At 37.5% G+C, this 27742-nt stretch overlaps 2 protein-coding genes across 2 annotated transcripts; one reads left to right on the plus strand and one right to left on the minus strand.

Moving 5' to 3' along the window:
- Positions 1-340: 340 nt before the first annotated feature.
- On the minus strand, positions 341-23109 carry LOC115924729 (swi5-dependent recombination DNA repair protein 1 homolog). Its single transcript, XM_030987506.1, has 3 exons — positions 22851-23109; positions 21432-21668; positions 341-444 (listed from the first exon to the last, which is right to left on the minus strand). The coding sequence occupies exons 1-3, from the start codon at positions 23107-23109 to the stop codon at positions 341-343; spliced, it is 600 nt and encodes a 199-aa protein (XP_030843366.1).
- Positions 23110-23884: 775 nt separating this feature from the next.
- LOC581535 (von Willebrand factor A domain-containing protein 5B1) lies at positions 23885-25933 on the plus strand. The gene is made up of 2 exons (XM_030987507.1): positions 23885-24669; positions 25142-25933. The coding sequence occupies exons 1-2, from the start codon at positions 23998-24000 to the stop codon at positions 25931-25933; spliced, it is 1464 nt and encodes a 487-aa protein (XP_030843367.1). The 5' UTR covers positions 23885-23997.
- Positions 25934-27742: the final 1809 nt, after the last annotated feature.

Raw genomic sequence — 27742 nt, forward strand, 5'->3', positions numbered from 1 at the left:
TGGGACAGGAGAAAGAAACAGAGAAGAAGAGAGTTAAAACGAGAGGTGAAAAGAGGAAAAGGAAAGGAAATAAAGAGACAGGGAGAGGGAAGGGAAAGAGAGAGAGAGAGAGAGAGAGAGAGAGACAGACAGAGACAGAGAGAGGGGCAGAGAGAGACAGAGAGAGAGACAGAGAGAGAGAGAGAGACAGAGAAAAGTGAGGGAAGTGACCGCCACAAGCCTTTGCAAGCCTAGCTTGCCTAAAGGGCGAACAAGTGTATTGTGTTGATCGGTTGACAAATCAGCTTTCAGCGACACAAGGCAAGAACGCGCTCCTTAATTTCCTTTTAATGATGCTTGCTTATATTACATCAAGTCTGTAAAGGATGCTGTCCGTAGCTGGTGAACAGAAGTCATCCATCTTAGCACCCAATGGGAGGCCCTCTTTTCGTTCGGTATTGTCGTCTGGAGAAGTGATTATAGAGACATTTTGAGAAAGAAGATGGATGGGTAAAGCAACAAGAGGGAGAGGAAAAGAATATAGTTCTTTAAAAAAGGGAGACCTAAAGGGAGGTTAAGATAGGTTTGAAGAGAGTAAAGTACAGATAGAGAGATATAGATAGTAGGAGGGACAGACAATATGAGTGACGGGGAGAAAGGAAGGGAGAGAGTGATGGAGAGAGATAGAGAGAGAGTAGGAGGGAAGGATGAATAGGTCGAGTAGAAAATATAGTAAGAGAGGGAGGAAGGAAGGGAGAGAGAGAGAGAGGGGGGGGGGAGGAGGGAGGGAATGATAAAAGCAGAGGAAGAGAAGAACAGCAAGGAAGAAAAAAGAGAAGAGAAAGGCCCAGGAAATTACTGAAAATTGTAGAGAGAAGGCGTGATAGTAAAGAGCATTAAGGGCAGAGGGAGATAAAACAAGATTGGGAAGGATTAAGGATGAGCTAGAAGAGAGAAAGAGAGAGAGGGGGGGGGGGGGGGGGTGGGGATTATTTGCAGAATAACAAATTTAATGAAAGGGTAGGTACCATAAGTAAAAAAAACGTCAGATAAAAATTGAATTCTGGTTTAGACTGATGGTTGTGATCAATCACACAAAATCATTTTTAATGTAATCAATTGTAGTAGATATGTATATATTAATCTCTTCTTCTAAGCCAGGAAAATAATCTCTAGATAAAGACCATACAAAGGGAATTTATAGAATTAATTTAGATGTCCATAGAGGTTTCAACCTTTTAACTCGATTGGTTTCTAGATCTATATACGAATATATGTATTTATATGCCAGCTCTTCCCAACAATTAGGTTAAGTGATGTTGAAAAGAGAAGTATCGTCCGATCAAATGTAAGCATGTTTTATGAATGTATCAATCTATGAATTGAGTTAACATGTCATTGCACTTTTCATACAATGGAAGTTCAACAAGCGATAATCCATTTTTGCTACTAGTATAATATTTTTTCAATAATAAAAGACACACTCCTGGTAATTTTACAAGCAGAGCAAGGTGATTTTTAACTTTTGCCTTTAAAGGTAGAAATGATATTGGTTGAATTGTGAATTGGTAGTTGAATTGCGCTTTTGTGCATAAAATGTGTGGAAAGGCAAGTTACAGACAAAATGATTGTCAGAAAACTCTTCTTTTATTCCTTGTTGTGCTGTTGTAAATTGCACAAATGCCCAAATATCCAGAAATTTCCTACATATTTAATTTCTTTGACTGATGAATGACTCCACACTTTTCCCATTGCAAACACCGTCGGAGTACCTTCCATAATGATTGAAAACAGGTGTAGGGTTACTGTTTAGAATCATCATAACACCTTGGAAAACAGGTACGTGTTGTTGTTACCTATTTCAACATCATGCATCAGGCTTGGTAACTCTGCAGAACATACAATGTACACCCCACATGTAAGTGTGAAACTTAATCAACAGCCCTGCTGTGTCTGCGTCACATTACATCTTCTTTTGAGATAGTTGTCACGTTTTGATCCTGAATTATGAAGATGATCTCATGTGGTTTCAAGATTGATGGATGGAGATTGAAATGGAAATTAATGTTTGCTAAGGTTGAAAAATTAAAGTTGGATGTGTTCTCTAACCCTGAGAATTATTCCTGATATTGTTGCAGTCAAATTTTGATTGAAATTGAATAAATAATGACAACATGTCTTGCTTTTCTCTCTGTTTGAAATACTTTTCATGTTTTCCTGAATGAAACAAATTATTTTGAATGGTTTCTCCCATTGTAATTAGTCAAAACAGAATTGAAATTTGATTTTTGATTTGAAAACAGTCAATGTGACAACATGTGTGACAAAGCTTTGCAATTTTATTAGGTTTTTATTTGATTTTGATAACTTTTGATCTATCTTTTGGTCATTAATTTCTTATTACCATGAAGAGTTTTATTTGAATTATATCTTAAGAGTTTCAAGTTGAACAATTTTGCTGTATCTTTTTATGTGTGGTAGTACATCATGTTCATAGATTATGCATTAATATCATTTTTTTACATGTAATCCAATAAAACTTTCTGTGATCCATCTACCTTGAAAATTCAATTATATTCAGAATTCATTACTCTCAGACTCTCCGCTTCTTTAGTTAAAACCTGACTCATACTGAAACCAATATATCACTTAACTAGGCTGTCTAGCCTAAATGTCATTCATGATATGGTAAATGGATCTTTCGATACATTCATGATGCTCATTTACACAGAGTAGTTTAGACTCTCAGCCCCTGCTTGTTGAACAAAATACCACCTAGTTTGATTCTGAAAATCAATAGGTCCATAATAATTCTACTAATTCAGTTAAGCCTAATCCCGGGTCTATAACACGTTTGACAAAGGAAAACTTAGACATTCTTAATTAAACCCAACTTTGAACAAAACCTCAATCCTCTGCAGCATTGGACTTAAATGTAAGTAGAAGACAGCCATAGAGTTCTCATGGCTCAATGGTTCATTCACTTGACTTTCAATCAAGGGTTTAGGGTTCTAATCCCAGCTTGGCACTCATGTCCTTTGGCAAGACCTTAATCTGTGTTTGCCACTCTTCACCCAGGTGTAAGTGAGTACCTGATCTGCCTCTAACCTATTCTTTTGATGACATACGCTTGGAGCATAAAGTCGGATCACCATAGAAATGCGAATCGCAATTTGAATATGTTACATCATTTTATTTTGTTATTTAATATTTTAGGCAATTTAGGAAGCATAAGCATGTGTGATTTAAACTGTCATTAATATCACACTATATGGATATCTTGATTATATGATTGGTTATGCAGTTTCTGAATTACTCTACTGATATGCATTGTTAAAATGACTTAATCCACTTCTGAGTTTTGGCAGACACTTGAAGATAATGCAGACAAAGAATATCATAACAAACTGGTGATCAAGAGCGTCTAATTGTGAAGACTATTCAGTGATGCATGCACTCTGCTTATAGACATCAATGCAGCGACTGTAGTGCACCGCTCCAAGGAGAAATTCATTTTCCCAGAGTTTACGACCGCCGTATTTCCAACGTCAGTTATAGATTTCTGTGTTTGATTAAATATGAGGAGAACAAAAGGGAGGAATAGAAGTAGAAAAGCAGCACAAATATCTGGCAAAATCAGAAGTGATTATGGTTCACCGATAGATTCTCTACTGGAAAGGTCATAATTGAAAGTAGGTTGGGAAGAGAAATGAAAAATTTACCAATCTCTCTCTAAGGTACGTGCTTGCATTCACCATTCGGATGTGAGAAGAAGAGAAATTGCATTTCCAGGAAAAGTCGAGCTGGAGCTTAGCAAAATAGTGAATTAAAGGAATGAGAATATCGTCCCTATTTTCACGAAGTGACGGTAGTGAGGAAAATCGTCATGCAAAGTATATGCGATTTTCCTCATTACCGTCACTTCGTAAAAATAGGGATGATATTTTTGAATCTATTAACTGTCATGGAGAAAGCCAGCTGTTGAATAGGGAACTCCAAAGGAAGTTGATTTCTTTTTTGCAGCAGTATAGTCAACAGCTCATTTTCCACAATTCTAGGATATCATCTTGTTCAAATCGGTTAAAAATATCATCAAAATGTTTTCAACTCGTAGGCTGCCTCCATGAATGTATCGTGAATGGCAGTAACAGTCTTGTGGGAAGCCATGAAATTTGGGCTCAGATAACCTTTGAAAAGGGAAAGTCTTTGTTGTTTGCAATAAAATTTGTTTTGAGCTGTGATAAGGTAACAGACCTATCTATGGCTCTGAAATGAATAAAAACAAATTGAATTTAAGGCCTTAGATTACTTGTACACTTGGGTTTCAAACCCGATTGAATATATTTAATGAAAATTTAAAATCTAAATGAAACTTTCTCCAGTGGCCATTACAGATAAAGAAAATTGAACACCTGGGAAAAGAGAGTGGTGAAAAAGCGACATTTGATATATGCCCATTATGAGAAACAAATGTAAGGTTTCACAAAGCATATAGGATGAGGATAAAAGCAGACATCCTAATCCATTAGATCAGACAAAATCCATGCTTAAAAGCAGTCTGAGGATACTCGCAAGCGAAATGGATCTGTTATTGATTTTAGGAGCCTGTAATCTTCCTCCACCATCTTGTATCTAAAAATCAATTTTCCCAAAAGGATTTTTGTGTTCTCGTTTCCAAGACCTTTATTTTTTGTTAGAATTTAAGACTAATTTATATTTATCAATGGCGAGCTAACTTGTCATTAAGTACTCAAGCTGTCATGCAACTCTCTATCTCTTTCTCTTTCTCTTTTCCTATCTCTTTCTCTCTCTCTCTCTCTCTCTCCTTTCTCTCTCTCTCTCCCTCTCTCTCCCTTTCTCTCTCTCTCTCTCCCTCTCTCTCTCTCCCCTTTCTCTCTCTCTCTCTCTTTTTTCTCTCTCTCTTGCTCTTTCTCTCTCTCTCTCTCTCTTGCTCTTTCTCCTCTCTCCCCTTTGCTTCCTCCACCCTTCCTATCACAGTTATTCCATTACATTCTAGCTCCAAGATCTGAAGTTTTTCAGTGAATTTTTTTTTAATCAAAAGAAAGCAAAATCGGTATTGCATGGGGCCTTATGCTGATGGGACTAAACAAAGTTTCTCTCTATACCTTCTCCCCCCAATCATTTTCTCTTTTAATCTCTCTGTATTTCTGAAAGTATGTTTCTCTTTCTCTCCCCTCCCCTCTCCTCTCCTTCTCTCTCTCTCTCTCTCTCTCCCCCTCTCTCCCTCCCTCCCTCCCCCTCTCTCTCTCTCTCTCTCTCTCTCTCCCTCCCTCTCTCTCTCTCTCTCCCTTTTGGTATATGTGGCTCCTCCATCTTATTTTTCAACTTTTTAAAATCTTTCCTCACATCGCATGGTTTGTAGTTCAAGTCCCTGGGAGGCGCTAATGTCTTTTGACAAGATATTAATCTATATTTTCCACACTCCACCCAGGTGAGTTAAATGGGTACCCTGTAGAAAGAAATTCCTTGAATGCTTAAGCGCATTTTTATGGTAGCTAGGCTTTTAGCTGGGAGTAATAATATCGTTGCAGGCCCTTGAGAGCACAATATTAATACTTCTGAGGCTACCATGGGAAAAAAGACATTATCACTATAATCTTTCTACACGCATTTAATTTCTGCTAACTTGTTATCCCTCTTCCTGTCCTCCTCCCCCATCTCTTTCTCCTTCTCTCACTCTCTCTCTCTCCATCTCTCTCTCTCCATCTCTCTCTCTCTCTCTCTCTCTTTCTCTCTTATATCTTCCCTCAATACCCCAATGATAACCTCCTTTCCCAATCTAGTTCTTCCTGTCTCTCTGGGATCACTCTCTTCAAGTCTTACTATAATCCTCATCGATTGCCATCTCTCTGCTAAACCCCATCTACCAAATTGAGGAATAAGATTACTTCACTAATGGTATTGTATTATAGACATGGTAAATACAGACATTAAGACCCACTTTTTTGCCCTGACAGCTAGTGCAAATATATGATCAGTTCTGAGTAGAGCATCATCGTAACCTCAAAATTGTAGTTCTCACTTTGTATTTCTTACCCTGTTCATATATATTTCTATATCACATTGGTAGTTGCTGAAGTATTGAATGCATCATATGTTCATTATGTGTAAGCTTTTATAAAAGCCATATTACAACATACTTGATAAAAACAGCTTGCATATATATATTCCTATGTCTGTTCACGAGACCTCTTAATAGTACAGAGTGTATATTTGAATATTTATCACAATATCTTAGAAGGCCCTGCATGCTGCATGTATATACGCACAATTGCACAAAGAATTGAATTCATTTGAAAATTAATGCTGTCGTGCGTCATTTTATTGCAATGATTTCCCTGAGGCAATTTCTTGATGTACATTTATAATCATTTTAATGCAAGGCCTGGGTTCTTAGCGTTCCTTAGAGGGCTTCAACTCATGCATAAACTAAGATTAAATGCAAATGACATGACGCAGAAACGATGAAGAGAAAGAGAAATGAACTCCGGAAGACATTTTCAAATGATAAGGCCTCAGTGAGAAATTTGTAAATGTCATCCTTCGATAATGAGGTTCAACAAGTGGTATTCATGCGGGTTATAACTTTTTGAACGTCAGAGGATGGCCTGGAGCATCCCCCTGGCTGCATCCAAGGTGTGTGCGTATCACCTTCTCCAGATTACATTAAGGGCAGAGCTTACAGCGTTGATATCCTGTCGTGCAAGCTTACAACCACCACACAAGCACTGTTAGACGGTTTGCAAATTGAGACTCTGCAAATTCTACTCTCCCTCCTATCTTGCAATCGCTCTCACTCTCTTGCTCTCTCTCTCGCATATCGAGCATCGTGTTTGGATTAGAAATTTAGCACCATCATTAAAAAGCTCGTGCTCGACTCGTCTGCGTCACATTTCTGCAGATAAAACGAGATGGGAATCTGACAGGCCTTGATTGGTATAAATGTGATGGTGCAACTGTGTGTCCATCATATATAAACAGTCAAATTAGAAATGTGGGAGGAATGACAAAGTGGATTTGTTTTCACCTGCAGATGAGCTAATTGGTATGTTCTCTCTATTATTTTTGTCGTCTATACTCCATTTTTTCATGATAGCTTTGAAGTTTGGTCTGGACAGGTGTTGATGTAGAGCATCAATCAAGTATGATTGTGATGGTAGCCAACTTGTGGAAAAAATTCTGGATCTAAATATGGAAGCATATACTGCCTTCATCTAGAGGTATCCGTGACACATTTATTCTTTATTGTATTTGTTATTTAAACTTTTTAAAATGATTTTTAAATAAATGTTCTCCCATTTTCCAAGTCTTTCTTTTTCCCAACCTACTGTATTATTTCTTCAATTCTTGTTAATCTTCAAACTGTCTTCTCCCTTTTGTCCCATTAGACTGGCTTTTATCCCATTAGACTCCTTCATCCAAATTTACTTCAATTTGCACCTTTAAAAAAAAAACCCTCACTATGTACATCTTCATGTCAATTTATTATGATATGAGATTTGTTCTTTTACTTTTTGATGCCTTTTGTTTGCACCTTTTGATTTATCCTAGCTCTCTTTCTTAAATCAAAATGTAGTCTATTAATCTGTTGAAAGTCCTCAGTCTCAATTAGAATCTAAACATTGCTTTTCCATTTTCTTAATTTCTGGTTTAGATTGAATTGTGCTGTTATTAAGAGAGAAACAAAAATGTAGGAGATGAAGAATTTCAACAATTTTAATAAATTTGTCTTGGTTCATAATTTGCCAGTGATATCATATGTATATGTGGTGGTGGTTATTTTACCTGGCTGCTAAGAAAGCATAAATGCTTGTAAGTAAGCAATCAGATGGCCGACTGCTTTAGGTCCACTCCGAGGGACCTGGTAATGAGGATTAGTGCCTTACCAAAGGGCACTAGCGCATCGACTTGGTTTCGAACCTGGGTCGCCAGTTTACAAGACCACTACTCTGCCAAGTGAGCTATCGCGCCTCCTCCTCATGTGATATGAATGAACATTTATGTTTATATCACTGGGTACTTTTTGATTGTGGTAAAATATTCATTATCCATAGACCCAAGCTCAAAGTATCTCCGGCTTATAGTATTCAACAGAATAAGAGAAAGAAAGAAAGAGAGAGTGGAAGAGAGAGAGAAAGAGCTAGAGAGAAAGCGAGAATGGGAGGGAGACAGGCAGACAGGCATCAGAGTGAATGAGAGAGTATGAGAGAGAAAGAGAGAGAAAGAGAGAGAGAGGGGAAATGATTTATTCATTACATTTCCATAATTCAGATTTGGATTTGGGATTCTCCTGGGTTCATCTCAAATCTCTATAGGAGTGCATGACATATTTAGGGATAAACCATCTTATCAGTTTCCTTCATCCCTTGGAAAAATGATTACCACAAATGTTACCTGTGAGAATATCTTGCCATGCTCCATGTTTAACTCATTCGCAACTGAATTCCCTAATCCCCATAGGCTTCATACAGGGACCACTTGTGTCTAGTAGATAAAGAGTTAAACAAGCAAGCAAGGATCCACCACAAAACTACTTCTCTTTTCTGTAAAAAAAAAAAGGGCAATGAATTTTACTCATTTTTCTGGGTATAACAATCTTCGATCATAGATTCTATATGAAATATCTAAGCCTGCGGCAATATATTCAAACCTAAAAGTAAGATCTCTCATCTATGGCAGGAAACTGTGAGTCCATGGTATTTTCCTTCTTTAAAAAAAAAGCGATCAATTTTACACATTTCACTTCTGTAGTTTGTTTCATCTCTTCATAATTCAAAAAACTTTGCCAGAACATATGAATCTTGATCCTTCTCCAAAATGGAAAGAATTTTGCTGGCTTTTTCAATGTAGGGTCGTAGATTCTTTATTAATTATCTTATTACCCAATGGCAATATTCTTGAAAAAACAACCAAGAGTTTGGCAAGAAACTTTAACTCTTAATCTTTCTTTTCCTTTTTAAAATAAAGCAATGGAGAAACTTGTTGGCAATTCGAGTCGTGGGTTTTGTATAATGTTAATCACATTTGCATATTGCAAGATCTATTATTCATACTTAAAAGCAAGAATTTAGCAGGAAGCTATGACTCTTAATCTTTTTCTTAAAAAAAAAGCAATGAATTTGACCCATGTTGATGGCTCATCCAATCTCAAATCATATATGTTCTCCCCTAAAGGCCAAGAACTTTGCATTAAATAATGAATCTTTTTCCTTCGAAATGCAGTGATATTTGACCCACTTTTTGGAGGGGGCAATTTCAATCTCTGTCAACACTTACAGTGAGGACCTGGGAGTCCTCATCCTTCTTCAAAATGCGATGAATTTGACCCATTTTGGTGGTTATTTCAATCTCTAGTCATAGACTCTGTGTTAAGTACATCACATGATCTTATCTCTTCTCATCTACTCCGGCGTGAGAATACCAAGTGGGATATACAGAGTGTTATATGACGGTGTTTATGGTAGATGGGCACCGAGATCATCCTGATGATGATGGAAAGTTTCAATCAGAACATCCGCGTGATTTATCTTGAAGGAAATGATGCCCGGTACGTGATTGGAATACGATTATTTCACGGTTGGTGGAAGGTTTACTGGCCGGCTCCACGAGAGGAGAACTTACTGTCGGTATCATCCTTTGCGGTTTTGCCCTTTGAATTTAGAAGTGCTGAATTAGCCGGGTCGATAAAGTGTTTACTTGGACGGTGGTGGAAGTGATGTTTGTGAGGAATTTTCCAAGGATACATCAGCCTGGCCTGGCTACGTGTCATCGTAGAAAGTGTAGTGTGTCCTGCATATAAATTTAGAAGCTGTTTGCAGATGAAACCATGGGCCTGAATTTTAAATTAACTTTTTTCTCATCATGTCATGGGGCTTGGAGGTGCATTAATTTGAAGATGAAAAAATGTGAAGAAACTGTTGATTTGAGAAAACTATGTCTTGTTATCATCAAAATGGATTAAACTTATCTCTAGGCTCAAAAGTCTGATGAGGCTAGCAAAGTAAACGGATAATTCACAATGGGCAAGTGCTGTGAGTGTAGCTAAGTCTTTCTGACTTCATCACAGTATGCTGGAAAGGCAAAAAAATCAAAAAAATCAAAAATTTGATTTGACACTCTTAAAACTTCTCTTCTAAAATTAATAATGATAATAATAATGCTAATCATTACAAATTATAAAAACAATGTTAATAATGATATTTAAGATGGTAACAATGGTTATATTACTTAACGTGAACAATAATAAACAATAGATTTGTAAGGTACCAAATCTACTTGAAATCAAAATAATAATCAAGGCAAAATTGTTGTTTATTACGATCAAAACCCATAAACGCAGTGAAAATTGAAAAAAAACTTTCTCTCTCACTCTCACTCTCTCTCTCTGCCCTCAATCTCTGTCCAACTATTTTCTTTAAAAACCATTATTCATTGTACACAGTTTCTTGCTAGATATCTCCCTTCCATGCTATTTCGTGATGTGTTTGACCTTAATTTTCATTTTCAGACAAAGACGGAAAAGCTATAAATGCATGAAAGCATTACCTTAATTAATTTCTCCTCCTCCGTTGACATTGGTTGTGATAGGATATTGGAAAAGTGGATGCTTTGATGGCAAATGCGAAACTGTCAAAGGTATATTGATTCAGACTCGGAGGCCTAGTTTGTTTATGCTCCGAGGTCTGTATTAATAATTCATTGGATTGAGGTGACTTTACAATTCATGAAGATAATGGAGAAGGTCTGAATTCACAGGAAATTGAAATAATCTTATTTACTCACACACCCACGAACCCCATCATTCCTGTTTAACTTTACTTTCATTGAATAAATTGTTCTTCTCTATAATTCTTATTCCATCTCTCTCCCCCTCTCTCTCTCTTTTCTCTCTCTTCTCTCTCTCTCTCTCTCTCTCTCTCTTTTCTCTCTCTCTCTCTCTCTCCATATATATCTCTCTTTCATTCTATATATCTTTCTCTTTTCTTCCATCCCTCCATGTTTTTTACAATTACCCTGTTATAACTGATTCAGTGCAATAAGTGTATTTGACCTTCAATGCAAGCGGCATTCCGTTTTTTAAAGTTAAATTCTGGAAATTAAAGAGGATAATTGATTTGTGAGTTTTCCCGTTTTTGTTTATGGCAGTTTGGAAGAATGTCATGTTAGAAATGTCCTGTGAAGAGAATTGGTCTTCATAATGCCCTCATATTTGAAATATGACAAGAAACATTTGAGATCTTCGGACAAAACTTGCATACTATACGTGTATATAGTCCCATATACCGGTACCCATTTCTGTGTGCAGTGCATGTCAACTTCAACAAGACTACATTATTCCCAAAACCTCACATTTATAAAAACCAATTATTATGGTATACATCGCGCCTTCCTATAATTGCCTCCATGCAGACAGTGTCTTTCACATATTGCAATCGCATTGATCAGCACTCATCTTTACTATGATCTTTAAACCGGTGCAGTCATGGTACTTTATATAGCGCTTCAATACTAGCATGGCTGTCTCTTAATCTATCAAGCCCGACCATGCAGATCCTATTTGTTTTGCATCATTTCACCTCACCGTACGTCAAAATGAATTCCCTGTCAAGGGTTGGTGGTAGTAGTGGTGGTTTGTGGTGGTAGTGTTAGTGGTGGTTTGTTGCACATAGTGATGTAGAAGAAAGGCATGCAAGGCTGCGCTGTTTCCTCTGAAATAATAATAACAAACTAATACTATAACAACTACATCTACTACAACTACTACTACTAATATTACTACTGCTTCCATTTACTACTATTACTACTTCACTCGTATTATTACTGCACTACTACAACTACTACTACTACTATACTACTACTAATACTACTACGTACTACTACTACTACTACTACTACTACTACTACTACTACTCCTACTATTCCTACTACAACTACTACTACTACTACTACTACTACTACAACTACTACTACTACTACTACTACTACTACTTCTACTACTACTACTACTACGTACTACTACGTACTACTAAGTACTACTACTACTACTACTACTACCACTACTAATAATACTACAATTACTACTATTCCTACTACTACTACAACTACTACTACTACTACTACTACTACTACTACTACTACTACTACTACTACTACCACTACTACTGCTACTATTCCTTATTACTACTACTACTACTACTACTACTACTACTACAACTACACTACTACTACTACTACTATTATACTACAATTTATCACTACAAGCTACTACTAATAATAATATTTATACTACTACTAGTACTACTCATAATAATAATAGTAATTATGATGATAATAATGATTATGATGGTAACATTTGTAAGGTGTTTAATATTAATATTTCAAAGCACTGTAGTATTATTACCCTGGCTTTAGCAGTGCTACCCAATAAGGTGCTCTATCATTCAATGACTACTATTTGATATTTTTTCCTACCAGAAAGTTGTTGTACTTTTCATCAGTGTTCTTTAGAAATTTAAAAAATTCATCACTGTTGCTTCTAATTTTATGAATATATTGTCTCATATGCAGCCAGGTAAAATCGATATTACCCAATTTTGATAACTTAACATTGCATATCCAGGAGAATATAATGGGTACATACCTGCTCCTCCCACCCTGACCCCAAAACAACGACCTTTTCCTATTAAAACAAAAATCAATGACTAGTTAAATATGATGCACACATTACCAAACTTGTTTGTGAATGCCGCATAAAAACACATTCCTCTACACCACAGTTATTCCTATTGGAATTGTTCCACGTATTCATAAAGTTAATGCAGCAATAATCAAACTCGTTTCTCATCTCATTCAAGTCATTAGCGGGTAGATGATAAAACTGTTGGCTTTGGGTATCTCTATTACCAATTATTAGCATACCATGACAAACTCCACTTATAAGATGTAGCCTTGAGGCAAATTGATAGTGATGGGTGCCAGTGGGATTCAGTGAGGTATTAGACGAGTTCGTGTTTGCTTTTTCATTTCACGTCGTTGCTATTAAGGGGAATTCTACCCTGTTGTTAAGATTGCTATGTGGAAAATCTAGAGAAACAGATCAGTGAAAGCTTCAGGGAAATATGATGGAATATTTAAGAAAATTATGAATTACAATATTCTCTAAAGACAATATTTATTTATTTATGCATACAGAAGTCATCTCCAAATATCAGAGCCCATATTCCCAAAATTCCACTGAACTAGTTGTCAAGTATAAATACATGCAACAGGCAATTAGAGCGAGAAATCTTTTATGAATAAAGGCTCTGATCATTTCAGAAAGGCTCCAAATTGTGATGAGCATGCATAACCTGTAAAACCAATGATTACCTCATCAATCTTTTAGGAGAGAGGGAGGGAGGGAGAAAGAGAGAGAGAGAGAGGAGGAGGAGGAGGAGGAGAAGAGAGATAAGATGAACTATGGAGCACACTTCCACCATGTAGGATCTTGCCCTGTACCATATTTTAATATTCATGAAGATGAAATATTTAAGCATTGACTATTATAGGTTTAGGTGAGCTCCATCATTAATGTTAGAAGCAAGTTTGAAGGTGCGTCCAATCAAAATCTATTCCCTTTATCTGATACACTGTGTCAGCTAGTGCTATATATATTCATAGGTCAAAATTTGGCAAAAGAAGCATGAAGACATCTCCAGGGATAATTCAAGCTCCTCCTGTTCCCCCCTCCCCCTCCCCTATTCTCTCTCTCTTCTGTCCCCTCTCCCCCTCACTCTCTCTCTCTCCTCTCTTTCTCTCTCCTCTCTCTCTCTTTCTCCCCCTCTCTCTCTCCTTCCATAATCTCCCTTCATATCTCTCTCAATCACTTTCACCCGCTATCCCTCTCTCTCTTTTCCCCTCAATCTCCCACTCTTCTTCGTCTTCCCCTCTCTCACTACCTTGCTCTCCTTCTTGATGTATTATTCATGTGTAAGTATGAGTCATTGACCGGATGAGGAAGGTTCATTCATCGACAGACCACTGTTTATTCAGATGAATATAATTCAGTTTTCATCACCCTGTTCTCATCCCATCACTAGTAGTTGAGCTGCTCAGACAAAATCAACACTTTTATACACTTAACAGATTTAACTACTTTATTCATAAGCTATAACACTACTAAATTGAAAACGAGAGACACATGTATTATCAATGAATATCCCTCCTAAAGCATGCATCTGTGAAATATGAATCATTCTAAAGCCGATCCCATTATCATCATCAATCATTTTAAAAAGGTAACACGTCCTTTTGAGCTTGGCAGAGGTTTCTAATATAATCTTATGATTAATTCATGAAAGAAACTTGTAATCCTCATAATTGGAAACGGTTCTATTTTTTAATTGATTTACTTAGGGATGCATCATCAATATTTTCTTCTGCAGAGAAGGAGAAAGTCATTGACTTATAATTATGTGCCTTTTACAGAGAAGTTGTGGATTTCATGAAGGAAAACATGTTCATTCAATTTCTACTCTCATTGCTTGAATAGATCTGTAACATTTTCTGAGTTGATTTGATGAATAAATAATACAATGTTTTTTGGGGGGGAAATGACCACTAGAATAGTGAAAATAAAATTGATATGTAAATTGCCTTTTCAAGTTGATTTATTTGTTGTTAAACCCAAAATAACTTGGATTTGAAGTCCATGAAAACTGTGTGAGCAACATCAAATCATATCCTACACCAAACTCACTGTGCAATGCAGCACTACTAGGCCTGTGTCATTTTCAATTTCATACTTCTCTTCTATCCTGTGTAATGGTCTGCAGAGTGACAGAGTAGAAATGTTTGGATACCCCGGCTCATTCCTTGTCTAGTTTTGCATGATATATCGTATAAAACCCATCCAATCAATATAAGTAACCTTATATGACAAATCTGCAATGAAAGCTTCAATTGATATTCATGAAATTCTGAAATAAATACACAGAGCTCTGAAATGAAATGCATCTATATACTGCTGCGATGTCGCACAACAATGACAGATGTAGAGCAAATATGGAAAGGAAAATTTGCTTTAAATTACAACTTGTATCCCAATTGCATTGATTAACATGTGGTGATGTTACTGGTCCTTTTTTATGCCTCCGCCACCGAAGGTGGTGCCGGAGGCATCATGTTTTCGGGTTGTCCGTCCGTACGTCCGTACGTCCGTCCCGTTTGACAGTTATCACAATATCTCAAGAACCATTTAAGATTTAAACTTAAGACTCGGGAATAGTATTTATCACCATAGGAAGACGATCTGATTAGATTTTGGAGTACGTAGGTCAAAGGTCACAGGTCACAGAGGTCAACTTATGAAATTCCTTGTATTGAGTTTGTTAGCGCGATATCTCAAGAACCATTTGAGATTTAAACTTCAAACTTAAGGATAGTATGTATCACCATAGGAAGACGATCTGATTAGATTTTGGAGCACGTATGTCAAAGGTCAAGGGTCACAGAGGTCAACTTATGAAATTCCATACATTGAGATTGTTATCATGATATCTCAAGAACCACTGGAGATTTAAACTTCAAACTTAGTGATAGTGTGTATCACTATAGGAAAACAATCTGATTACATTTTGGAGCACGTAGGTCAAAGGTCAAGGGTCATAGAGGTCAACTTATGAAATTCCATACATTGAGATTGTTATCATGATATCTCAAGAACCACTGGAGATGTAAAAACTTCAAACTTAAGGATAGTATGTATCACCATAGGAAGACGATCTGATTAGATTTTGGAGCACGTAGGTCAAAGGTCAAGGGTCACAGAGGTCAACTTATGAAATTCCATACATTGAGATTGTTATCATAATATCTCAAGAACCACTGGAGATTTAAACTTCAAACTTAATGATAGTGTGTATCACCATAGGAAGACAATCTGATTAGATTTTGGAGCACGTAGGTCAAAGGTCAAGGGTCACAGAGGTCAACTTATGAAATTCCATACATTGAGATGGTTATCGCGATATCTCAAAAACCACTGGAGAATTTTCACTTCAAACTTAATGATAGTATGTATCACCATATCATAATATCTCAAGAACCACTGGAGATTTAAACTTCAAACTTAATGATAGTGTGTATCACCATAGGAAGACAATCTGATTAGATTTTGGAGCACGTAGGTCAAAGGTCAAGGGTCACAGAGGTCAACTTATGAAATTCCATACATTGAGATTGTTATCATGATACCTCAAGAACCACTGGAGATTTAAACTCCAAACTTGTTTAAATTGCTCTATGGCGGAGGCATCCTTTTCGACTGCGCGCAGTCAAAATTCCATCTAGTTTAAAATATGAGTTACTCACCTTAATTAAGGTTAAAGGCAATAATTTATATTGCCTTGGGCATGTATAGTGCCGTAATATGCACACAAAAAAGCTTTAATTTACATTTTGTTAATTGATTCTTTTTAAGAAATGCTGCAATTTTGGTCGAATTATTGACATGCTTTAATTTAATGCTAAATTCATATTTCTTGAGGACCATAGTGCTCTGATATTCCTGAAATTATATTCCAATATATTCTATGTTAATCTGAGATATACATCTAAAATATGGCTATGTTGAGAAGGTCTTTTTGGTGATATGCTAAATTTCAATTTTCTGCAGCATTAAGTTGCTTTCTTGGCGAATATGAAGTTTTAACTATGTTCTACAAAAGAATATATGACAAGGAATGCTGAGATTTACACAATTGTTTCTTGTAGTTGAATCTTGTACTTTATATTTTTAAAAATTTAACAAATAACATTTTCTCTTTACTCTAAATTTGCCCATGAGTAGCCTTGTACTTAATTTAGATATGGCATCTTTGGAATAAAGAATTGATGGATCCATCATATAATTATAAAACCAGAAACAATAAGTGGTTCAGAGCTCAAAACGTGATTTGATGTTTACATACAGTGCGTCCCAGAAAAATAAAAATGAGAATTATCAATATTTTATCATAACTTAATCACAATTATAATTAATAAATGACACATATTTTGAAAGCTTAGATCCTCCTCTTTCATTTGATGCAACTCATATGATTCAAAGAAGACGAAAGACCTGTTGCATGGCTGATCTTCAACGAAACGGAGTTAAGTCTTTTGTCGACTCTGTTTGTTGCTATGGCAGGAAGTTAGTGAAAACAAACTTGTTTGATCAACTAAATTATGAAAAGGCAAGCATTACTTGAAACAAACAGAACTTTGTTATTCCTGGCTCATTTTTCCTGATTGAGGTGTCATATGAAAGAGCAGAAATTGAACTTTCTGGAAATGTGATTTTCTCCTTGAAATTCAGATACTGCCTGCCAAATGACTTTTTGGTTTCCTCTCTTCAAATTGCTTTTAATCACTCATGCGTGAAATGTGCATTATATGAGTTGCATCAAATGAAAGAAGAGGATCTAAGCTTTCCAAATATGTGTCATTTATTAATCATAATTGTGATTAAGTTAAAACATAGATAGTTCTCGGTTTCGTTTTTTCTGGGAAGCACTGTATAAAAGGCTGAATTACAACAACAAAATCCTCTCAATATTTCAACCCAAATGCTTTTCATCCATTAGCCAAAATTTGAGTCAGATTGATAAGAGTAGATTACCATTGTCATAGACCAGACTTGTAATCTATTATAACTTCTTTTCTTTTTATCTAATCATTTTCTAAGGGAGAGAAATCTCGCCCACGTACACCACTATCAGCTGAAATCTAAACCAGATTGATGGTTTTGGACTTGCGTTTCATTATTTATTTATTGAAATGAGTGAAATGGCATAGGCATTCCCGGTATGAAAAGATTGATACATTTGGGTAACCATTAACGTAACCGGAACCTTGCAATGAATTAATTGTAACTTCATCAATCTAACATCATTGAAAGTCTTGAAACCTAGCTCTCCCATAATGCACCACTATCACTTCCAAGTTAAATCAGATTGATGGATAAGCATTGTGTAATGCCTTATTCTCATTTTTCATTTCTCTGCGGACTTAACATAGTCATGTATACCAAGGTACAGCTGGCATTACTTGGATGAAAAAAAATAACGGGAGTTTCGAATGAGAGTGATGGATTGTTTATATAAATACAAACTTTAATTGACTAACACTGCGACCTATTTGAATGATCAGCACCTTGCATCAAGTAAACATCAGATACAAAATATGTTCTAAATCCTGAATAATGGTGTGTTTGAAATTTAAGGCTTTTGTAGTGCCTGTGAATGAGGTTGTTCTGTTGAAATCACTGTTTTTTTTTAATGGACAACTGGTTGGTATAGTTACACATTAAAGAGAGGTTAAAGTCAGAGGGGGCTAGAGCCCCTGAAGCCCTCCTCTAGTATCTCACAAAATATATTTAAAACCTAATTTGATTTTTTCTGTTATTGCCTTAGTCACATTGGTTATGAATTTTGTTATATACTGTATATTATACTTTGTGAGAATTTCAAACCACATTTGTATGTATTATTGCCAATGTAAATTGTACATAATTCAGTCATTTGGCTGCGAAGTGCGATTATAATAAAACCTTTTCAATCAATCAATCAAAACTACTATTTGGAGAACCAAACTGTATTCTGTATGTAACTAGGATAAGTGTCTTTCATGGTTTGACGTTCTCAGGTGCTGCTTGGGTTTTCTTGAAATTCAGGGAAATCTCTGGGGCTTACGAGCTCAGGAAGAGAGTGATTTATCACTAGTTATACTCTTAGGATTATTTCAAAGAGAAGATTGAGGTCTAGTAAAGGGGTAAAACAATTTGTTATCTTTCTCATTCTTTTAACGCTTGTTTGGAAGAACATCATAGTAGAAATGTCTCCGGAAAAAAATTGCTCTTCATATTCCCTCATATTTGAAATATGATGCGAATTAGCTGAAAAGTTTAGACCAAACATGCATGCCACATGTGTGTGTAGTCCCCATATGTGCATTTTTGTGTGCAGTGCCTGTGAATTAAAGAGCAAATTTGAATCTATTTTAATCAGTTCACTGATTCTAAAACTTTACAGTATATACCAATTCTTATTAACCACATAATCAAATGTCATATTCCCTCCAGATGGTTTCAGTCACATTAGGCCTGTCTTCACTGTCTCGAGATTGCCAAATATCCAGCTATTTGAACTATCCCGATTGCAAACTATCCAGCTAATTTGCGTCATCATCAGACCAAAGGAGCAATTAGAAGGATATTTGGTCAGGATTGTCATTCCAAGATATCTTGGGATAGTTTGCAAAATATCCCACTATTTGGCAAAATATCCAGCTATTTGTCCCGTGCGTCTTCACTAGACCGAAGATTAGCAAAACGCGCTAACGCTGAGCAAAATATCTTGAGCTAATTTCTCAAGGTCGAGTTCAAGTTTCGAAGTCGAATCTCGAGATAGTGAAGACGGGATTTGTTACTTCGGGATTATTTCCCAAATCAGAAATAGCGGGCTATTTGGCAATCTCGAGATGATGAAGACACGCCTAATGTAATCGCTTGACAAGGACTGAATTCTAGCTTTAAGGGCTGAGATAGTGAGTGATTTATCACGCATAATACTCTTAGGATCATGTTAGCCACTAAGGAGAAAGACGTGTGATTTGGTTCAGTATCACCGACAGGATAGCCTACAGGTGCTGGAAGTGGGATGAGCTATTGCAGAGTGGAAAAGATGCTAAGTCAAACAGTTTTCAAGAAGAGGGAGAGACAGAGAGTTAGGCAAATGAAGAAAGATGTAGAGAGAGAGAGAGAGAGAGAGATAGTTGGATAGATGGAGAAAGAGATTTAGATAGATGGAGAAAGAGGTAGAGAGAGGGACAGGGAGGGAGAGAGTTAGTTATATGGTGATAGAGATAGAAAGAGAGGGAGGCGGTGGGCGGGAGGGGGGATATTTAGGTAGATGGAAAAAGAGGGAGAGGGAGGGAGAGAGTTATATATATGGAGATAGAGACAGAGAGATGGGGAGAGAGAGAGAGAGAGAGAGAATGTGGGTGAGAAGGAGAGAAGTAGAAACAAGTTTGGTGTACTACATGATTGTGTAGGAAGATCAGTGAGCTAGTGAAGAGTCAATTTTTGTATTGCTATCTTTGTTAGATGTGAAGTTTGTGTGGAAGAAATGAAAAGAACATGAGGATTGTAAATATACATTTATCCTTCAGGATCTTATATCAAGTCTTCTACTTCAAAGCATGCACATGTTTTCAATAATGGACTTTTCATTTAAATTTATTATGTTCTGTCAATGTTCAAGGTTGATGTTCAGCCAAATAAAGATGACAAATAAAGACGTATTCGTAACTTTAAAACTACATGGTGGTAGCATGGACTTTATTCGATGAAGGCATCGATGGAAACTGCGCGCGGTACATTGGGCAATGCGTATACATAAAATGACAAGTCAAGACATGAATAGTCTTAATTTCAGACGTCATACATAACATTCCTCCCCCTTTTAGTGAATTACATGGGTACATCAAAATGAAATACATGTATCAAACTGGCATGCAGACTAGGGCAGAACTATATAACAATATGGTCTTATTTTCTCAAAAAATGTTTGTATAGAGATGTGACACTGGCAAGATAGGAATGTACTCACACAACTTGATTCTATTAAAAAAATCCTATTCCATGTATAACATAAACTAGCAACATTGCTTGTATGCATGTAAATACAACAACACAAAATGTTCACTGTTATAACAACCTATTTTTACTGATCTAAGTTTTACTTGAAGGTTGTTTGACACCCAAGGAACAACACTTTTCCTCCGTGAAAATAGTCAACATATGCATTATTTGATGCATTACTCTATGCAGTACTTTATGCATTACTTTATGCATGAAAACTTTACATGGCAAGAAAATAAAACAAAATCCTTGTACTTTGATACAAAACTGATTGGATCCAAACTTTATCAACTAACTTATCTCCTGGCATAATAAAGAACAGACCAAAATAAGTGACATTTTCTCCATGAAAATCGTGTAGTATTTTTGATAAAATGTGGAACAATTTACACTGTTACTTTTAAAACATCAACACTTGTGATGAATGCACCAAATTAGCTTTCATCGCTAAAGAAAATAAATGTTTACCTTTTAATCATTGCCTTATAATTATGTAACACATATAAACAACATCTGTTGAACTTTTGCAGACTTATGCAATACAAGATTAAAAATGTTTAACCCCATAACAAATAGAGTTTGATCTACAATAGTTTCACTTGGCATAAATATAATTATCTTGCAAAATAGTTCTTTACTGCTTTGCATTGGCTTTTAGTATGTCCAATTTCCTGGCATTGATAGCATTGCTCTTTCTGAAACGGACAGGATTGATGAACATGTCTTGTCGATCCACAACGCCAACACCTTAACTTCTGGTCAGTCCACTGACCTGTGGGCTTTTCCTTCTCAGTAAGCTTGGAATTCCACTTGCTTGAAGACCTTTCTTTCATCTGCGTGGTTCTTAACTGGTGAACCTCTTTGTCTTCACTACCATTGTCACTGGAGTGCAATTGTTCAACATCTCTATTAGCTATCTCCATGGCCATGGCTACTTTCAACGCTTTATCAAATGTAAGCTCTGATTCACTAAGAAGCTTTCTTTGTGTAGCTTTGTCCTTACAACCAACTACAAGGCGATCTCGAAGCATGCTATTCAATTCTTTAAACTTGCATCCTTCACTCAACTGGCGTAAACGAGCAACAAATTGCGGGATTGTTTCACGTGATTCTTGAACACAAGTATAAAACTTATACCTTTGGACTATTTCAGTTGGTTGGGGGGCAAAATGTTCAGACAGAGTATCCTTACATACTTGGTAAGTTTTATCAATTGGTTTGTTGGGCTGCAACAATGCACGTAATGTGGCATAGGATTTACTTCCTAATCCTGATAAGAATATACCCTTCTTCTTTGCATCTGCTGTAATATCATTAGCTATAAACCATGACTCAAGAACCTCAGTCCAATCTTCAAATTTATACCCTGAGTCCAACTGTGGGACATTACCAAACATTTGTGCTGCCATGTTTATGTAAGGAGCATTAAACTTGTAATGAACAACTTTATACCATAACAAATACTTGCATAAATATTTGACTTGAAATACCAATACCAAACAACAACATTTGGGCTCTTTCCACTTCCACACATGTATCTAACACATACACATTTCTTTGACAAGCAATTTACAACTGAAGAACCAAATTCTTGACTTTAGACCTGGACTAGACTGCAAAGACTAGATCTATTGTAATTATTGTCTGATTGTTAATAGGTTCTACTGTTATTTACTGTAAAAACCCGAGACTAATGTCTAACTCTAAATTTGTAGACCTACTTAGATCCACATCTTCACACTTGAATCACACTTCAACTTGTAATGGTACTAGTCCTGGTCTGGGACTGGTCCTTACACTCAGTTACAAAACAGATTCATCATAACAATCGACAATATTATCAAATGAGTTCTAAATGTTTATTTGCTTGCATCAACATCACCATCACTTCATGATGAGTGGTCTGGCTTTCACTTGGGTGGGTTGCTACTAGTCCGAAACTATGAACTGAGTCAACTGACACTGTCACTGAACTGGATCCTGGTCCTAAATTGAAGGCAATCACGAAGTAACAACTTCCTGTATTTCAATTTTAAGGCTAAAACAAAACACTTCCTCCTCTAGTCTACGCTGCAGTAGATCTAGATACAGGAACCTGGATTCTGAAACAATGTATGCCGGGCGGGGCTGGCTGGGCGGGGCTGGCTGGGCTGGGCTGGCTGGGCTGGGCTGGCTGGCGGGCTGGGCTGGCTGGCTGGCGGGCTGGCTGGCTGGCCATGGGCTGGGCTGAATTGGCTTGCTGGCTGGCTGGGCAGGGCTGGGCTGGCTGGGCTGGGCTGGCTGGCTGGCTTGGCTGGCTGGCTGGGCGGGGCTGGCTGGGCTGGGCTGGCTGGGCTGGCTGGCGGGCTGGCGGGCTGGGCTGGCTGGGCTGGCTGGCGGGCTGGGCTGGCTGGCTGGCGGGCTGGCTGGCTGACCATGGGCTGGGCCTTGAACTTGGTTGGAGCTTTCATGGGCTTGGCTACTGCCACTGAGTTGCATGGCCTACTGTAGTACTACTGCAGCACTGCCACTGGTTGATCGTCAAGTTGAAAGTTAGGCTGGGGGCATCCATTCACCATTCATCCAACTGCGGCTAATAAAGTTAAACTGATGAGGCAACATCAGCAAAACAAATACTCGCTCACCTACGATCAACGGCTGGATCTCCTGGCTAAAGAGTTTTTCATCCAAATTAGGCAAACTCAGCTCCATTAGTTCGGTTCATTTGCTGAATACATGCTGATGCACTATTCTCCATAGCTGTACGTGCTGTACGGCAAAGCGTTCATAAAAAACTGCACGTGTACAGGCATAATTCCAAACCATGTCGGGTCTCTGCTGGAGAAACTTTTTTCAAGTCTTTATTTCAGCAAACTGCGGCAAACCAAACTAATCATCTCGACCTCGTCGCCAATATTATGTTCTGTCAATGTTCAAGGTTGATGTTCAGCCAAATAAAGATGACAAATAAAGACGTATTCGTAACTTTAAAACTACATGGTGGTAGCATGGACTTTATTCGATGAAGGCATCGATGGAAACTGCGCGCGGTACATTGGGCAATGCGTATACATAAAATGACAAGTCAAGACATGAATAGTCTTAATTTCAGACGTCATACATAACAAAATTAGATAGAATTCTATTGTTGTATGAAAAATGTGACTCTATTGAAAGTTCTCATGGGGGTCTGATATATTGTATAATTATCGGTGTTTATATTTCTATCATTTATTTTACAGATGAGTTAGGAGAGAACTTCAAGCATGACATTGACAAAAATATCAAGAAACTCTGAAACCATTCACTAGTCCTAATCAACTTTCATGACATAAAAGTGGACAAAAGTGATAACCACCATGCCAGGGCTAATCAATCGCCACACGAGGGCTCCCTTGACCCTTCAGGCAGCCCGCGTGTCAGCATGCGTCAACGGTCTCTCCGTTGGCATAGCAGCATCGCTCACTTACTACAACCAGGAAGATCATGTGGTAGAAGGTGTCTTCTGCTTCAAGATGAACGAGAACACGACGGTGGCTGCGTTCGAGGCACGGATGCTGCAAGGTCGGACCATCACCGTACACCTCAAAGACCGCACCCAGGTAGAGCACTTCAACGAGATCCTCACAGGCCGCATCACCATGACAGCCAACCAACCCAACGTCCTACCCCCTGGAAAGTTTGCACTCTCTGAGTTCCACAATGCCCGTGTCTTCTGCTCAAACCTTGGGACAATCAGACCCCATGGAACCGTAACAATCCTTCTCAGTATATCCTCGCTCATGAATACAGGGACGTTAGGTGAGGCCAAGCTTCATATTCCTAGTGTCTTCACACCTCGTTATAAGAAAGCCCAGGTCAAAGAGAACGAACCACAACCCCAGCAGCCTCAGAGTCAACCTCAGGCGTCACAGACAACATCATCATCCTCAAACAATACCACTACAGAACATTTGCACAGGTCACTACTGGATATAGCAGATGAAGTGGGAGAAAATCCACAAGAATATGAGTTTGAATTCCAGCTCGAGGTAATTCAATTTTTTAATAGTTTTCATATATTTCTTCTATACTGGAAGATATTGCATAAATTCATGGTTGTTATAGCTCCTGCATTTTGTTGTTGTATATGCTTTTCAGTTGGGATTGTAAAAAAAAGAATGCTACAAATACTTGACTTTGAAATGATAATAAGCATCGAGATTTTTATCTCATTTTGTATGCTATCACTGGTGTAATACACAATAAATTTAATAGTTCATGATTGAAGGCTTTCAGGCACACAATGTGGTAGCCCTACTGAAAAGACTGTTGATATAAGAGCAGAGTAAATGTGATTTAATAATTATAACAAATTTCAGCTAAGTCCTACAGTTTGCCCTTGCTTATGAACATGTATTGTTATCAGACTTATTATTTTAAAGATTTATTGGTGTGTCTTTTAAAACTAATTGAAGATCTATAATTTTTCCATTTTGTTCATGTGATACCAATATTTCACAGATCCGTGCACCATCGTTGCTTTCTGGGGTCTCAAGCTCCTCACATGCTGTTCGTGTAGATGCAGAACCCTTTGCAGCAAATGCTTCCAATGTTTTTGTGACTTTAGCTGAACCTCACCAGATGGATCGCGATCTCGCCATCACAATCCACTACCCCAAGCCGCACGTGCCGGTCGTCATCCTGGAACACGGTGACATCAGCCCCACCGCTTACGAACAATTCGTCAAGACTGAAAATGAGTACAAGAATCCTGGTGAGGTGGGTGAGGACGAGGACAAAACAAGGGCGTTCTTGCAGAAGCGTTTGCTCAAGGATGTCATGCACAACCCCGTCCTGATGCTGAACTACTGCCCGGACTTTGAAAAGCTCACGCAACAGATGCTGACCTATCGCTTTGATGTTCCTGGAGAGTACGTCCTCCTTATTGATCGCAGTGGTAGCATGAGCGGGGAGTACACCGCCAATGCGCGAGAAACACTCATGATGGTGCTTAAGAGCTTGCCTATGAACTGTCGATTCAACATCATCGGCTTCGGCTCGGCCTACAAGCCACTCTTTGAGTCGAGCCGGCCGTACACCCAGGACAATGTTAGTGAGGCAAGTGCCTATCTGAGGTGTATGAGAGCTGATCTAGGTGCCATGGCTAATCTCCTGGTGCCCCTGCAGTGGGTCTACAGACATCCTGTAGTCAGGGGGTGTCCCAGACAGATCTTCATCCTCACAGACGGTGGTGCGAACAATACAGCTGAGATCTTGGACATGGTACGCAGCAATGTCCCACATACAAGGTAAGAATCAACCTCTTTTAATACTTCATCTGACTTGTAGATATATCTTCTAGATTTATTACTATCAATCCAATTCAATCTAATTAAGGATCATCTCATATTTTTCTTAAATGCTTTTCATCATCATTGAGTTTATGGAAATGTTCGATTTCTATCACTCTTGCCTCAGAATATCTATTGTCACGTTGAGATATTTCAAATATCTTGTCTCAGTACAGCATTTATTAGCCAAAGAAGTAGTGGTGACAGAGCAACTGAAGGCCTCTTTATACCTGTTGGTAATTGCATATTTCCGGTACACCAACAGCTGAAAGAATGTATGACATTGTAGGGCGCATTTATAGTACATTTTTTGCCTGGAATCAGCATTTTCAAACGTCTTTCTGGCAAAATTGTAAGGAGTTAAAACGCTGATATTGAAAGGCCAAAAAAAGCAGCTATACACAGAGACAAGGTCTTTATTTTAAATCGTTAAGAGTCGATATCCTGCAACATCCCGCAAATCACGTTTGTATAGTGGGGTTCGATATGTACATATAGAAATGCTGATTCTGACTGGCAAGACATGATAAACGTACCCGTAGACATACATGTAAATATCATAAGGGTCAGCTGTAGAACAAAAATGTTACAGAAATTATTGACATACTATGATTTAACAAACTCAAGGATGATTTGTCATATGATTCAAATCTAATTACAGATCTTTGTTTATCCAACATGTGAAAATTATAGAAACTTATATCAAAATTCAAACAAGTGCAAATCATTATTGAACAGCAGGCTGAGAAAGCCCTCATAAAACTGTGGCACTTTATTGAAACTAATCACATTTGGTAACATCACAAGAAACATATTTTCAACATTGTTTCCCTCTGCAAGCCAAATGAGGTGTAAAATACAAAAATTACAAGAAATCACGCATTCAATCTTATCTAAAAATAGAGTAACATTCTTACAGCTGACTGAGCTAAATGAGGTGGAAAATACAAAAGTTACAATTTAATCAGGCATGAAATCTAAAAATGCAGTGAAACTTCTACCGCTTACTTTAAGCAAAGAGAAGAAGTGTTGATGTGGATATATATATGTGTGTAAGTATACATGAAGTGCGTATTGTATGTTGAGAGCCTGAATGGCATTAAGTCATATCATGTGACATAGGACTAGTGCCCTTCTGCATGGCTCTCAATTAACAGACATACTATGCTCTGGTGAGTGTTATGGAGTGCATTCGGCAAGTCAGGAAGAAGTGGTACGCTTGTATTCCACTTTGAAGTGTCTCTCTCACTTCTGTATTGGTGTAACAAAACCCCTTCAGACCTGTAAGTTGTTGTTGAGGTTCTTGTTGAGGAGGGAAAGGATACTTAAAGCTATCCTGCCTGATCTGCTATCAAGGCAAAGTGATGCAGGTAATGACAGCCACTTGTGAATGATACTTTTAACAGACAGGTGTACAATCACGTTTTTTTTTAATTTCTCAGTTGATACCCGACCAGTCAATCAAGCTATTTCCTAACTTTCTCCATTTCTCACTTTCATCATTCAAATATCTTTAAGTGTCTTTTGAAGAAAGAAAAAAAATCCGTCCCACAGTATATAAAAAAGACCGAAAATTTAGTTTGACTTTTTTGAAGACATTTTACTTCTTCATTGCAGTCCTCCAAAGTAAGAAATGGAAATGGTACAATTTTGTAAACCTCTGTTGCCTCCTAAAATTTAGAATGAATTCAAATCCAAGTTAAATGCTCTCAATGAGAATAGATGATCATACATGTATATGATTATTTCATGAGAAAGTGTAATCAAAACA

Source organism: Strongylocentrotus purpuratus, unplaced genomic scaffold (genome assembly GCF_000002235.5).
Source record: "Strongylocentrotus purpuratus isolate Spur 01 unplaced genomic scaffold, Spur_5.0 spur5_scaffold_16, whole genome shotgun sequence".
Classification (NCBI taxonomy): Eukaryota; Metazoa; Echinodermata; class Echinoidea; order Camarodonta; family Strongylocentrotidae; genus Strongylocentrotus; species Strongylocentrotus purpuratus.

Excerpts from the sequence above, each read along its gene's own strand:
- LOC115924729 (XM_030987506.1), bottom strand. The coding sequence starts at position 23,109 with ATGAAAGCTCCAACCAAGTTCAAGGCCCAGCCCATGGTCAGCCAGCCA. Across the intron at positions 21,669-22,850 it reads GCCAGCCAGCCCGCCAGCCA|TTGGTTGTAAGGACAAAGCT; the intron begins GCCAGCCCAGCC and ends ATCGCCTTGTAG. Across the intron at positions 445-21,431 it reads TGAGAAGGAAAAGCCCACAG|ACGACAATACCGAACGAAAA; the intron begins GTCAGTGGACTG and ends TCACTTCTCCAG.
- LOC581535 (XM_030987507.1), top strand. The coding sequence starts at position 23,998 with ATGCCAGGGCTAATCAATCGCCACACGAGGGCTCCCTTGACCCTTCAG. Across the intron at positions 24,670-25,141 it reads AGTTTGAATTCCAGCTCGAG|ATCCGTGCACCATCGTTGCT; the intron begins GTAATTCAATTT and ends AATATTTCACAG.